This window comes from Bos javanicus, chromosome 17, assembly GCF_032452875.1.
Source record: "Bos javanicus breed banteng chromosome 17, ARS-OSU_banteng_1.0, whole genome shotgun sequence".
Classification (NCBI taxonomy): domain Eukaryota; kingdom Metazoa; phylum Chordata; class Mammalia; order Artiodactyla; family Bovidae; genus Bos; species Bos javanicus.
In genome coordinates, this window is record NC_083884.1 from 16,110,462 (window position 1) to 16,125,836 (window position 15,375).

The window sequence follows — 15,375 nt, forward strand, 5'->3', positions numbered from 1 at the left end:
ATGGACTGCTGCACGCCAGGCTTCCCTGTCCTTCACTATCTGCTGGAGTTTGCTCAGACTCATGTCCATTGAGTCATAATGCCATCCAACCATCTCATCCTCTGCCGATCCCTTCTCTTCCTGCTCGCAATCTTTCCTAGCATCAGGGGCTCTTCCAGTGAGTCAGCTCTTTACATCAGGTGGTCAAAGTATTGGAGCTTCAACTGCAGCATCAGTCCTTCCAATGAATATTTAGGGTTGATTTCCTTTAGGATTAACTGGTTGATCTCCTTGCAGTCCAAGGAACTCTCAAGAGTCTTCTCCAGCACCATAGTTTGAAGCATCAGTTTTTCAGTACTCAGCCTTCTTTATGGTCCAACTCCCACATCTACATGACTACTAGAAAAACCATAGCTTTGACTACACAGACCTTTGTTGGTAAAGTGATGAATCTGCTTTTTAACACACTGTCGAGGTTTGTCATGGCTTTTCTTCCAAGGAGCAAGTGTCTTTTAATTGGCTGCAATCACCGTCTGCATTGATTTTGGAGCCCAAGAAAATAAAATCTGCCACTGTTTCCATTCTTTCCCTATCTATTTGCCAAAAAGTGATGGGACCAGATGCCATGATCTTAGTTTTTTGAATGTTGAGTTTTAAGCTAGCTTTTTCACTCTCTTCTTTCACCTTCATCAAGAGTTTCTTTAGTTCCTCTTCACTTTCTCCTATTTGGCAGAAAAACTTATTTTTCACTAGAGTTTATTTCAAGTTATGTTTTGCCTGAATCTAACTTTTATTTTTAAACACGTGTTTTCCTTTTTTATAACTGGAATTTCTCTGAGACATTTTTTAATACTCTGCCTTTTCCAAAAATACTTAAAGTGGACTTATGTTTAAGTCATCTGACTTCTGGGCATATTTTCCTTAAGCACTATATAATCTAATATTTATGCAGTGGTTTCTATTTTCCCAGTAATGTACTAAGTGCTTTGCCTAGATTACTTTAATTCTTTTAACAGTAACTGTGAGAAAGAACTATTATCATATACAACTGTTTCATATAGAAACTAAGGCCTAATGTGGTGGAATAAATTGTACAATTCCTAGGTTTGTGAGAGAAAAGACAGACCTACAGAGCTCTTCAATGCCCGTCAGTGGACAGCTAGGCTGGGGGCTTGGAGAAATGATTTATTTGCCCAGATTTTAGTTTTTGGATATAATCCTGAATTTAGAATGGTGCTTCAGGCCTCCAATTCTAGTGTCACAATTTTTTTTAAAATTTACCCCCAATATTAGAGCTTCTACTTTAAAACCTTTAGGCTAAGAATTTTAGAAACAACATTGAAGGAGAAATAAAAATGTTCCCTAAGTTACACGTGGAATATAAAAAATTTGTTAAAAATAATTTTATTAAATTATATGATTGTGATTAAAATGGTAGTAAGATAAAGTAACTGTATTAAGTTTTCTTTCACATTAGCACTGTGCACTATTTTCCCTCCATGGGAATTCAAGTTTCAGAAATAGAGAAGACTATTTTCTCTAATTCATTCTTTTACCAAGAGTCCAGTGAATATTCATGTAAACGAATGATATGTTTTCCACCTTCTAAGGTGTGGAAGGTCATAATCTTATTAGAAGCAGACACATAAAAACCCGCTAGAAGGTAAATGTATGGGCAAGTCCATTGTTCAGTATTGCAATGTGAAATTATGCACTGTCTGTAAATTGGGGGATTTTATTAATTCCTTTTATTTTATGTTTTATTTTTCATTCAAGGATAACTGCTTTATGATGTTGTATTGGTTTCTGCCATACGAAAACATGGATCAGCCATAAGTATACATACATCCCTTCATTCTTGAGCTTCCCTCTCACTGTCCTGCATCCCACCCCTCTAGGTAGTCATAGTGCATTTTTGCAACATGAAGTCCTAATGTATAATTATTTTTAGAATAAAATTAAAAAAATTTAGAATATATAACACTTCCTCTGGTTTGACACGGTTTCATAATATCACTGGGCTTCCCAGGTGGCTCACTGGTAAAGAATTCGCCTGTCAAGGCAGGAGACGCGGATTTGACCCCTGGGTTGGGAAGATCCCCTGAAGGAAATGGCAACTCCACTCCAGTATTCTTGCCTGGGAAATTCCATGGACAGAGGAGCCTGGTAGGCTGCAGTCCATGGGGTTGCAAAGAGTTGGACGTGACTTACCGACTGAGCACGCGTAATACCTAAGGTGATTTGTACTGGCTTGTATGATTTCTGTAAGCTCTCTCTCAAAGGATAATATCCTTTGATGTTAATCATGGCACTGACAGTTGTGATGGAAAGGACTGACTCACGAGCATCCTTTTTTGGCACACTGCAAGCTCTCACAGCGCAGCAATGGGCGTAGCATACAATCCCTATGTTCTGAACCATGGACTGAGCTAGAAGATGGGTGAGCTAGGCGCCTGCTTCCTCAGTAGCTCCAGGTCTGTAGGCAGGAGAGACATCGGTGGCTTGTGGTCACAGACTACTTGCAGCCGTGTCTCTTGCTGTGTCTGTAGAGCGTTTCTTAAAATAGCCCCTCCACCTGTTCCTTCCTACATTCCCGTCTGGGACATCTGCCACTTTTATTGCTGAAAAGACCACAATAACATGCATGGCATGTGCAGTTTGTTTTCGTAATTCTAAAACCATCTATACCTTCAAAATCTCAAGAGGCAAAGGGAGGAAATAACTTGAATTTTGGGGACACTGACATTTCCACTGAGTTAAGCATTTTCTTTGAGTGAGGATAATGAGTGAGGGGTGGAATTTAAATTAAAACCCCTGATTACCAGCAAAAGAGTAAGTGAGACATGTCTTTAAAGTATTTAAATGCTAAAGTGAAATTCACTAACGTAGTACACAATCTGCAAACTAAAAAATTGTTTTAGTGAACTATGTGCTCAGTCGCCCAGTTACGTCCGACTCTGTGGCCCCATGGACTGTAAGCCTGCCAGGCTCCTCTGTCCACGGGATTTTTCCCTGCAAGAACACTGGAGTGGGTTGCCATTTCCTACTCCAGGGTGTCTTCCCGACCCAGGGATAGAACCTGCATCTCTCGCGTCTCCTGCGTTGGTCGGCAGATTCTTTACCACTAAATAGTTTGTAAATATCTGCAGGAGGCTTTCTTCTATGTATCATAGAATAACTTACTTGAAATGTAGCGTGTATGCCATCCGTCATTCATTTATTGTCACTCACTATCACACACCTAATGTTCAGCATTGTTTTATCAGAAAGCAAAACTCATCAGGGAACTTCAAATCTCAATTTTTATTTTGAGGGGAGGGCAAAATAGGCAATTAAACACATAATATTTAAGTAACAATAGAAACGATACATCAGGATAAGGAATAGAGACTGGCAGTGTTTGGGAGGGAGCCCTTTTACGCAGAGACAGCTAGTAGGCCTCTGCTGAGGTGGTGTAAATACTTTTGTTCAGCTGGGAATCTCCTCGACTAGCTTGGCCCCTTACTGAAAAGTCACCCTAAATTTCCTGAAGCTTTGTTCATACAGCTCATACTTCTTTTCTGCCTTGATTCACTCTCGTCATTCATGTCATCAGAGCTTGTTTCCACAAATCTTCTGTCTTCACATAACATTCTTCATCTGATAATTTAGTCTTCTGTGATTCTGGATTTGGGACTTGTCTAAACCATCTCTTTGAGTTTCATCTGAATCAGTTGGGCTTATCATTACTAACATACCAATATCTCCAACTTGACAACCAAGTTGTGTTTCACATTTTTGCCTTTATGACTTTTGAACCAGTTCTTTAGGTTAGAGCTTTGAAAAGAGAAGAAAATTTTTGACCTGATGCTTTTCTCCCCTATGGCCAGTGATCTCTCTGTGTAGGCGCAGCCTTTTATATATGGAATAATTGCACACTTTCCTCTGAAAAGACCCAGTTGACTTAAACCTGGCATCTTATTTTAGGGCGGGCTGGCAACAGACTTATGAAGAGAGAATTTTCTGAAAGATGTAGCGTGGACTTCTTGTAAAGTATTGGAATGTGTTAGGCAGCAATGGTATGGTAATAATATGGGTTTGATATTTTCATGTTTACATCTTGACCTTGAAAGCAGAATGAAAAATCCTATATATGGTATACCATAATATTCTGACTTTTAAATCACAAGCAGCCAGGAATATTAAAAAGAGATGAAAGGTTTTTATCCTGGAAAAGAAAAACCAATTTAGTGTTTTATTCTTCATATTATGAGTCAGAGAATGTAGAAGGTAGACATAGTCATAGATCACCAATACCCGGTATGATAGATTTAAAAAACAATTTTAGAAAATGTAACTAAATAAGTACCATTTTTTTTTTTTGCATGTTGGAATGAAATTGTCCCATGATAGTGTAGAAATAACAAAGGAAACAAATACTTTTAAACATTGCTGTGATGGGGGAGAAATATAGCATTTCTATTTATAGCTTGTACCGAGTCCCACATAAAAATAGCTTCAACTAACAGATTTGCTCATATCTGGAATACAAAGTTAGTGCTGCCCATGCCTTGAGGAATTCTAATAAGAACAAGCACAGCATTGGTAAACATTGAACATTTGTCATCTTTTCTTTTATACGAGTTTTCTTAGGTGGAGTTTGTTTGTGGAAAAGTCCTGGCTTCTCTGTTGGCTGTATTGTTATTTTCCAGACTCTTCATCTCTGTTTTTAGTGAGAAGGATGAATTCACACCCCCTTCAATCTCACCCTGTGAAGTAGATTTATGTTACTGACAGTTGTACTTTAGTCAGTGGAATATTTGTTGGGCTAATAGAGTTAACATTTCTTTCTTCTAAAGACTAATTTTGTGTGATTGTCATGATACAAAATATTAAGGATCTTGGAAGTTAATAGTAACCATTCTGTCTTATTTGCAGCGAAGTTTCCTGGGCTATGCCAGTTTTAAAGTCGGGGAGCTACTGAAGTCCAAGGAGCAAGTGCTGGCTCTGAGCCTGAGGTAGGTCTCAATGCTATTTAAGTTAACAGCCCATCGTATTTATGGAATGCTGGTTGGGTTTGAGAAGTCGCAGTTCTTACAGATATTTAGATGTCAGCTCTCAAATGGCTTCTGTTCTCCACTGTAGTAAGTTAACGGGAAACAGCAATTATTCAAGTTCATATTCAAGTTTGTGTTTCAGACAGTCAAAGGTTATCAGTTCTTATAGGGGGGAAAATGATATTATTAACAAACTGGTGGTGGCTAGAGGGGAAGGGGTGGTGGGGGGGGGATGAACGAGGTGAAGAATATTAAGCAGTACAAACTACCAGTTATATACTATATAAGCCATAGGGGTATAATATACAGCATGTGGATACAGTCAGTATTATAATAGCTTTGTATGGTGCTTAATCTATAAAATATTAAATCACTATGTTGTAGCCTTGAAGCCAATATAATATTGTAAGCAGCCCTTCTTCAGTATATGATAAAAAATAAAGTGATGAAACTTTAAATGAAACTTCAAAAAATGATGAAACTTCAAAAAAATAAGGGGAGGAAACTATTTGAAAGTAAGAAAGTAAATAGAAATGATGGGCATGTTATTAATACTATTTCCAAATTATGTTTTAAATCAGGTGGGTTTCTTGGTTTGAAATATGTTTGTTAGAGGCAAGTGGCAGATTTATGATAATAAAGGGTAGGCTGATTATTCTTTTTTGAGCTTATTTTGTTGCTTGTACAATTAAATATGAAACTTAAGTTAAAGCAGATTCATATAGCAACACACAACAGATTTAGATATGATTTTTGGGATGATTACAATGGTGGCTTGGATGATAAATGGTGACTCAGACGGTAGAAAGCCCAGGTGGCAATGCAGGAGACCAGGGTTCCATCCCTGGATTGGGAAAATCCCTTGGAGGAGGGCATAGCAACCCACTCCAGTATTCTTGTCTGGAGAATCCCCAAGGACAGGGGAGCTTGGCGGGCTGCAGTCCATGCGGTTGCAGAGTCGGACATGACTGAGCGACTAAGCACAACACGGCACAATTTCAGAAGACGATACAACAATCTTTAGGAAGTTGCTCAGTGTTTCAATACTGAGAAGAGTATTAAATAATCATTTTTCTTAACTTCCTTATAAGTTAGAAAAAAATAGTATGCCATTTTCGAATTGTATAATAACTTTAAGATTATGTATGCTTGGAGAATACTACCTTACAATATTTATACAGTATATATAAAAATAAAAATTATATAGAGCACTGTTTGTAAATCTTGGATGATTTTACATAAGGGAACAGGCAATGTGTCTTAAGTGTGTTTGCCCTCTGCTCAGCCCCTGAGGATTCATTATAACCAATTTATTTCAATGTAGATGCCATGGTTTATGGTGGAATCTGTACTGCTGGCTGTCTGCTTTCTGATTTTTCCTGATCCTTACAGATTTGCATTTTGACTTAAGAGATGATTTAAAATGATTTAAAGCAATTCACAGTCTTACGGAAAAATAAGTTTTGATGGCCCCTACAGAGGCTGGCGTATTCTCTTTGGCTTCCTTTTGGCTGTTGTTTTTGTTGTATTTTATTGAGGAAGGCATTTAAAGATCTTTGTAGTTTTGTGATGTTATTCCCGATAGAATTTTGCTGTGGTTATTTTCCATAGGGAGTGTGCAAGTGCCAGCTAAAATGTCTATCTATCATTGTCACTGATATTCTAGAAGATATCTATTATCCATCTAGCATGGCAATTAGATGAGATGTCAGACACTGAGCTTGCTGAGAACCACCAGCAGGTCACACGTTTCCTGTGTATGCTACATGACACTTTATTCCTCACCTTGCTGAACACTCCGCAGTGTTGCTTGTATCATAACTGTTGTTAATATCAGCAGCCCACCGCACAATGCTTAGATACTGGCTTTGGGAAAGATATCAGGAGCCAAGAAATCTTTAGTGGAAGGAAAATACCTAAACACACGCAATTAGAGGAAGCCTAGGAACAGGTAGATCTAGTTTAAGGTATTATACTTAGGTTAAAAAAAGTAACATAACTCTAGATTTACAGGAAATCAAGACCCTTTTGATTTTAAACTCCTGATTCTTATTTATTTGATTTTGATTGTATAAAAGAAAACCAAATTGAGTAACGAAACATTGCATTTTCTAGAAAAAATAAATTTTGAAATGGCTAGGTTACTATTTTTTTTTCCCATTTTGCGTTTTGCCAAATTTGTGGATTTCCTTGCCTGTGAACAACACACATTATGCACTTATTATAACCTGTTGATTTCTGGTTAAAATAACCTGTTTTCTGGTTTAAAATAACCTGTTTTTACATCTGTTGTAATTTATCTTCTTTCCACTGACTTGGCAACCTCTGAGGTACTGAGTCAGAAAAGTGTTAGATCAGGGATGCACACGTGCTTAGGTGCTGTCGCTTCAGTCACATCTCACTCTTGACGACCCTGTGGACTGTAGCTGGCCAATCTAGGGGATTCTTCAGGCAAGAATACTGGCGTGGATTGCCATGCCTCTCTCTAGGGGATCTTCCTGATCCAGGGATCGGACGCACGTCTCTTGCATCTCCTGCAGTGGCAGCAAGTTCTTTACCACCAGTACCACTTGATCCAGGATAAGAAGCATTGTGTTTTTTTGATTATTGGTTTTGTTTTTAATGCTTTTATACTAATCTCACTTTCATTCCTTCTATTCTCCAGTCATTGTTTTTAAAGCAATAGAATTCTCAGATTTCTTTAAAAAAAACTTCACAGACTTCACAGAAATAAGGGTATACTTGTCGGCACCATCCTTGGGTGGCGAATATCCCTAGAATCTGTCTAGTTTTTTTGTAGTCACTCTCCCTTTGGGTTGCTTCATTTCAGATAATTCAGATTTAAAGCTCCCAAAGTCATTTCTTGGAGTTTAATAGTTTAATGTGGCCACTGCTTCCTATGTGCTGAGAACTGGGATTTTTGAGTTTGAGGTGAAATTTTTTTTTTTTCCACAGAAAAGTTAAAGGGCAAAAAGTGTGTGCCTTATTTATAGACTTAAATCAAATTTCATGAAATATGACAGTGCATTTTTGAAATTGTAAACTAAAACCTGTTTGCTTATGTTGGGGAGAATGAGACATTATGTGTCTTATACTCTGATGAGTATATTAGAGATGTTGTTTCATTGACCCTTATCAAACTAGCCTATGATGTTATGATTTTTGTCATTTTATATACTAAGAAACTGAGGTATAGAAAAAGTTAAATACTTTTCATAAAGTTACAATGCTGTTACATTGCAAAGCCAATGCGTGATGCCACATATTTCTGTCTGCAAAGCCTGTGCTCTTTTTTTAAAAATTTTTTTTGGAATTTTTCTTTCTTTTTTTTTTGATGTGGACCATTTGTTACAATATTGCTTCTGCTTTAATGTTTGGGTTTTTTGGCCTCCAGACAGGTGGGATCCTAGTTCCCCACCACTGACCGAACCCACATCCCTTGCATTGGAAGGCAAAGTCTTAACCACTAGATCGCTAGGGAAGCCCGAACCTGTGCTCTTAGTGACCCACTTTTTGTCTCCTTTGAGAGAAAACTGAGATCTAGTTAAAATCTGTCACACATTACATGATTTAGTAATGGCAGAACAAAGCAAGGACACAGGTCAAGGACCTCTTGTTCAAGGTGTCTTCCATGTTGATTTCACCACTCATTTTATAGCAAATGAAGACCTGATGAGTCCCATTGGCCGTGGAGAACTCAGGAATGTTAGCCATAATGGAGTAAATGAGCATCAGCCTGCTAGGTTAAGGATAAGTAGAGACTGAGGGAAACCCGGGCAATCTCTTCTCACCCCAGAACCATGACCCTGTAGCTGGTTTACTGACCAAGCACTTAACAATTACTTGCTCTGCTAACCTAACCTGAGTCTCTTGGAATTGTAACAAACCAAAATTCAGAACAATGACTTAACAACAGAATGGAGAAGCAGATCTTTCTCTGGCAACGACGCTAGAGGTCAGAGGAAAAATTATGTTGCTCATAAAGTAGACAATCACAAAGGCAGAAAAAGTAGGGGAGGGTAAAAATTCTTTCCTAGGAAATACTTCTCAGAAGAACTGAGACAGATAAGAAGTATTGGCTTAGCCAAAAAGTTCATTCAGGTTCCTGTAAGTTGTCACCAAAAACCCGAATGAACTTTTTGGCCAACCCAATAATTTGACCTTGTCTGACCTTTGCTGCCCATCACTACGCAGTTCAGATTTCATTCAGTTCTTGCTCATTGAGCAAGCATTTATCATGAATTGTTCATATGCCAACTATAGTGATAGGTTCTTAACAGATTTTTAAAAATAGCAACAGAGTTCATATTTTGCAGCTGATACTAATAAGAATGATGACAAAAAATCCCATTATTCACTGAGCATCTACTAGCATTCAAGGAATGTGTTGGGTGCTTCTCCTACACTTTTTAATGTAATTTCTGCAATTTTATCATCCTAGTTTTATAGAAGTTTGTCTAAGATTCCACAGCTGCTGATGGTAGGATTAGAATTCAGTTGGGTCTGACTCCAGAGCTTCCTCTGCTTTGGTTTTCCTTCCATAGGAAATAAATGATCCCATAAAATCTTTACCCTGTTCTCTATTTTATATTCTATCTTTTGGAAAATTTTAGGGGCCTCAATTATTTTTTCTTAATACTTTAATCTTAAAATTCAGTTTTAAATGCCTGTGTCATAGTAGAGGTTCAAACATATTTTGCTGGGATTTTGATTCATGATGATGACTTTTTTATATTTTTATGGATGCTAAATATGAACCTGGTGCCATTTATTTCCGAGTTGGAGACACTTAAATTAGTGAACATTATGCAACCTAAGTATTAGAGTATATTTGAGACATGTAACTTCCAGAGTAATAGTGAGTGATGGATGTAATTTGCTTGAAAAGCTGAAAGCCTTACTTGGAATTCACATTTATTTCAGTGTAGGTCACATTGTCTTGTCATGGGAAACTTTCAGCTCATCTTAACAACTGTTATGTTATTTCTTTTGCAATCTTCTACATATAGCCCCTGCAAATTAAGAAAACATTTATGTAATTTTATCATGGTGGATGTGAGAAAATATTCTTGAATACAGAAGTATAAGTGTTTACCCATAAAAAGAGAATTTATGTTTCCTTTTTCATTTATTACTTCTCCCACATATACAGTAGCAGTGTCATGTAACATACAACATAAGACTTCACTGATCCTGCATAGATATATGGTGTTATGTTTTATAATGTACAGTTTTTGGTAGGGGCTATGAAAGAAACAGATAATAAACTTCTACTGTATTTAATTTTTTCTTATTTTATGTAACATTTTTATGTGTATATTCATGCAAATACTTCATAGATTGTACAGATAGATATGTTTATATTATTGTAGGACTTTTACTTTCTCACAAACCTTTACTATTTATTTTACATTGTCAAATGCACGTGTTTAGAGATGGTAAGATACAAATTATGGAGTCTTTAAAGGTTTGTTATACTTTTTGGTGTTTTGCTTAATTTAGCCTCCTCACACACACACAATACATACACATATTTCAGTTTTGTTTCTAAAAATGGAACAACAGCAAAAAAAGCCCACATATTTTAAACTGAACCTCCCAAAGGCATCCTCTTAATTTAAGAGCAGGAAGCAATATTAAGGAGAGGTTCCTTTGGCTGTAACATACAGTTTTCCACACAAGCATATGCAGAGTGATAAAAAAAAAAAAGTAATTGTCACTGGCATCTTGTGTGTTGGGAGCCAGGGCATATTCTATAGGCTGTAGGGCAGTGGGTCAGAATCGGTCTGTTACTATGATGCATGAATGCATCTGAACTTCCATAGTAACCTGAGACCAACCTTGGCCATATATTGACAATAGAGTTTTAAATGATAAATTTGTTTTTCGTTTGAAATAAAATTAAACTGTCTTTATGGGTTTCCTACTACTACTCTTTTCCTACATGCAAATAATGCTTACTTTAAGCACCAGATGCAGTCTTTAAAATTGTATGTGTGATGAATACTTTCATAACAGCATCTTATCACCATTTACTTGGACTTCACAGGTGATTTATAATATCATATAGAAGCGTCTTAACAGTCATGTATATTTTGAAGATGTTTTATTCTCTTTTAAAAATCACTTCTAGTTAGCTTTTCTAGCTACCAGAAAGTAGAATTACTGCAAAAAATTCTGGTTTCACCACACTAACTTTTATGCATGTCTAAAACATTCTCTATATTAAAAAAGGCAATGGACATTGATTGGTGGCCAAAAAGCCTGCTTTGAGAGACAATAGCATATCAGTGATTATTTTACTAAAGAGATTATTTACTAAATTCATGAAAGGCACTGATGGAAAAGTTTGAGGATAAGAATAGCAGGTAAAAGTTAACTTGATACGCCTGCCTCGAATTTTCTAAAAATGTGCATCCTAACCCCTGAAAGCAATACATAAGAACACTGCATTTTTTTTTTCCTTTGGGAGTGAGCAAGCAAGAAAACATTCACATCAGTAACAAATGCAACTCATGTTTGATTCAGATGCACCTTTATGTGGAACGCCTCGAATCACTGAAATGTTTTATTCACCATGATTTTGACATGATTCAGAATGAAGACCTGAAGCTCCTCCAAGACGCTGACTCGAACCTCATAGATCTGTGTGTGATTTGCTCAGTCGCTTCAGTCATGTCCAACTCCATGAGACCCCATAGACTGTAGCCCGCCAGGCTCCTCTGTCCATGGGATTCTCCAGGCAAGAATACTGGAGTGGGTTGCCATTTCCTCCTCCAGGAGATCTTCCCAATCCAGGAATCAAACCTGCATTTCTAGACTCTCCTGCATTGCAGGTAGATTCTTGACTACTAGCGCCACCTGGGAATAGGAAGATATAACTAACACTATTTGAAATTTATGATGGATTAAGCATTTCAAATGTCTTACCGTATTGAATCTTCTGATAACCTTGCTTGAAAGGTGATATTATTCCTGTTTTACAAGCAAACGGAATAACAGCAGTATAACTTGTTAAGGTGACACAGCTGGGGCAGCATAGTAATTAGAAGAGGGGTTCTTGATATCAAGGATTTCCTAGAGAGGATATATTTTGTTTAGAATTTTAGAATGAAATGTGTTTAGAGAGTAGAAGAGAGATTGACACCTCAGCTTCTTCTTGGGCCCCTTTAGTGACCTGAGACTCAAACTCAGGAGGTCATACATCTCTCCCATTTTCCAACAGATCATTGTTAGAAAAGTGTTCCTATTTGTCCTAGATTTTATCTTCTTGCTTATTCCTAGCTTTCCTTCATGGTGTTAAGTAGGAGAAGTCTCACAATAGACATATGGTGTCGTGTTTTGTAATATACAGATGTGTGGAAAGGTCTCTGAAAGAAATTAACAGTGAACTTATACTTTTGTTTTCCTATTTTATGTAACACTTTTCGGTGTGCATATTCATGCAAATACCTCTTAGACTGTATGGATAGACATGTTTATACATTTATATTATTTTAAGGCTAATTTGCTTTCTCACAGATCTTGACTCTTCTCCATTGGTTTCTCTACGATTACACTGAAAGCAGCTTTTTCTGCCCAGTTGTAAATCTCCTCTCCTTTCTTTTTTCCTTGTGAAGTAATGTAATATATTCACAGTAGAAAGAGCACCTGACTTGCCCACCAGCCTTGGGTTCCAGTCCCAGCTGTATCACCAACTGTGTCACCCCGGGCATGTTGCCTATCCTCTAACATCTGTTAACGGGAGTTGTAACAACCTCCCTCCCACCGTGACTCTGGGTAATTAATAAAGGCAGTGAAGTTCCATGCATGGCCTGTGATAGAGAAAAACACTCTATAAAGATTGTTTTCCTTTCTTCTTATATTGAACTTACTAATTCCTTCACCCGTAGCTTAACATTTTCTTTAGTTTGCTTACCTAGTTTGTTGAAGGTTTTTCTTAAAATGTGACATCTACAAATCTCTAATTTGGGCAATGGCAAAGAGATTGATTTAAGCTTTGAACATTACGCTTTTATTATCTGAAGAATGGGTGCTTCCTTGAAATCCAAATTCTGGCTTTAATTACACTGACACCAGATTTGGCTTCTTATCAGATACCAGATACCAGCAAGAGATCTAGGGAAAGTATTTGGTTGGTTGAAACAGGAGCATTCTGATAGAGTTGTGAAAAATCTAAAAATTTTTTTGACTTGAAGTTTAGCAATATAGCATTGAAATCAGGGTAGAAATTCATAAAAGTGACACAGAGTGTCAATTGCTTTTAGAGTTGACTGATGCATTTTATTGCTGAATCTGTGATAAAATGTCTACAGAAATAAATTCAAGTGATGTTTCTTGAGACTGGAGTGTGAAAAGGAAGGGAGGAGACATTGAAAACAGAAGTAGGGCTATTTGCTTCTGAAGCTGACTCTGTTCTTATATGTAACTGTATTAATGCCATTTAGGAACAAGACCACCTAAAATTATCAGAAGGCTGTAACATGAGCCACTTTGCAATAAAGTGACAACATGACATTAATTTATTATAAAATTAGGGAATGCAAAGCATACAAATATTGTGGACTTAGTAGAGTAGAAAGAGTCTTGGATTTAGAGACATGCTTGAGCCCAAATCCAGGCTTTTTTATTGCCTAGCAGCATGATTAATTACTCTGAGACTCAGTTTTCTTATCTGTAAGTGGGGATGACAGAGGTGCCATGTGACAGCCTTGGTTCCCGTGAATTACTAATGTGAAATGTTTATAACAGTTCCTGACACATAGTAAGTGCTCGATAAATGTTAGTTGTAGACTTTATTTGTTTTTCTTTTATTGATCAGCTTCTCTAGCATTAGGGTTTTTGATGTTGTTTTTGTTATTCCCACCCAGATGAGAATTAGATAAATGGTACCCAACCCGTCTGAAACAGTACCTGATGCAAAGCAGGTGTTCATCATGCCTGTCACCTATTACTAAAATTATCACCATCATCAGTATTATTATTTCCCTCTTCATCCATATAGCCTTTCATTTATAATTTAAATGGCTCTGCAGTGCTGTAGTCTGCATTTTTCTTTATGTTCCTAATCCATTTTCATGAGGCCAGAGATATGACCATGGAAACCAATTAGCACTTCCTTAGTTTGCATTATTCAAAAGATGTTGTATTTGTCAGATTGCAAATTAGAGTTTTTAGTCACTGAAGATACAAGGCGTACTTAGAGTATACTTCAATAGCTCCTCAATTTGTAGAGAAAAGCCTGCACTCTTCCATCTTTTAAAATGCGAATCACATAAAGTTAATATCTGTACACAAAAACCTACCTGCTTAAGAAGTTTGAGAGCTCATTTGTCTTTGAAGATAATTTACAGGAGTGATTAGGCCTGCAAGGAATTATATTTGACCTGAAAATTTTATATTGGATTTGCCTGTATTTACCAAAGCCACTTTCATCATTATCGCCCTGTATTTCTGTTGCTTTGGATGCGTTTATATCATCTTTTTCCAAAGAATGTTCTTTAGAACACCGATATCCCTTCAGTTATTAGTATGTGTTCTTTGAGTGATGAAGTTTTATGTCTAGTAAGTTTGAAATGTTATATTTTAAAAAATGAAGTAGGTGACCTGGTTGTAGGACTTCTCAGAGTCTTCATTATCCTCATGTCCTTCAGGGGCTCTCAGAGACAGTGTTGTCTACAGCTTTTCTTTCATCTGAACCCAAGAAGCTTTCTTCATGCAGCCCCTTATCAAATGCTTATCAGACACTGTGGGTTCCCAGGTGGCGCAAGTGGTAAAAAACTTCCTTGACAATGCAGGAGACAAAAGAGATGTGGGTTCGATCCCTGGGTTGGGAAGATCCACTGGAGAAGGAACTGGCAACCCACTCCACTATTCTTGCCTGGAGAACGCCATGGACAGAGGAGCATGGCAGGCTACAGTCCATGGGTCATAAAAGAGTCGGACATGACTTAGCACGCATGCATGCAATATACAAATAGACACTGTGTTCCAAGAAAAACAGCTGCATAGTTCAGAAAATGTTGCTTTGGAACAATATAAACAACCAAGCCTTTCGCAGAGAAATCTTTGAGAGACTTGTATATGCATTCATCCACTTTTCCCCACTATGACTATGTCCTCTAATCCATGCCTCTATAGACAGGTCTGTGATCTTCTCCAAATGCTCCTCACTCCTACACACATGCCTTGCACCTCCATACTTTCTGCCCCATCCACATGCAGTTCTCACCCCTATTTCTCCCATCCCCCACCCCAGTCAGTAAGCATGTCAACCCCATGGCTTTTTACATCCATGTCATGGCCTATATAGACACGCATTTGTGGAATTCATACACATGAATATGTGGAAAGGGAAAAG

The 15,375-nt window shown here is 37.4% G+C and overlaps 1 protein-coding gene across 5 annotated transcripts in view; it reads left to right on the top strand.

The window, feature by feature from the left end:
- The window catches only part of INPP4B (inositol polyphosphate-4-phosphatase type II B), a 456,612-nt gene that overhangs the window by 168,576 nt on the left and 272,661 nt on the right, over window positions 1–15,375 (top strand). For 4 of the 5 annotated variants that reach the window (XM_061384112.1, XM_061384115.1, XM_061384111.1 and 1 more), the window contains exon 7: window positions 4,897–4,976. In XM_061384112.1, the coding sequence (XP_061240096.1) occupies window positions 4,897–4,976 (80 nt within the window). Of the gene's footprint in view, window positions 1–3,834; window positions 4,564–4,896; window positions 4,977–15,375 lie in introns of those variants that run through there. The other variant, XM_061384114.1, reaches the window with a different exon arrangement.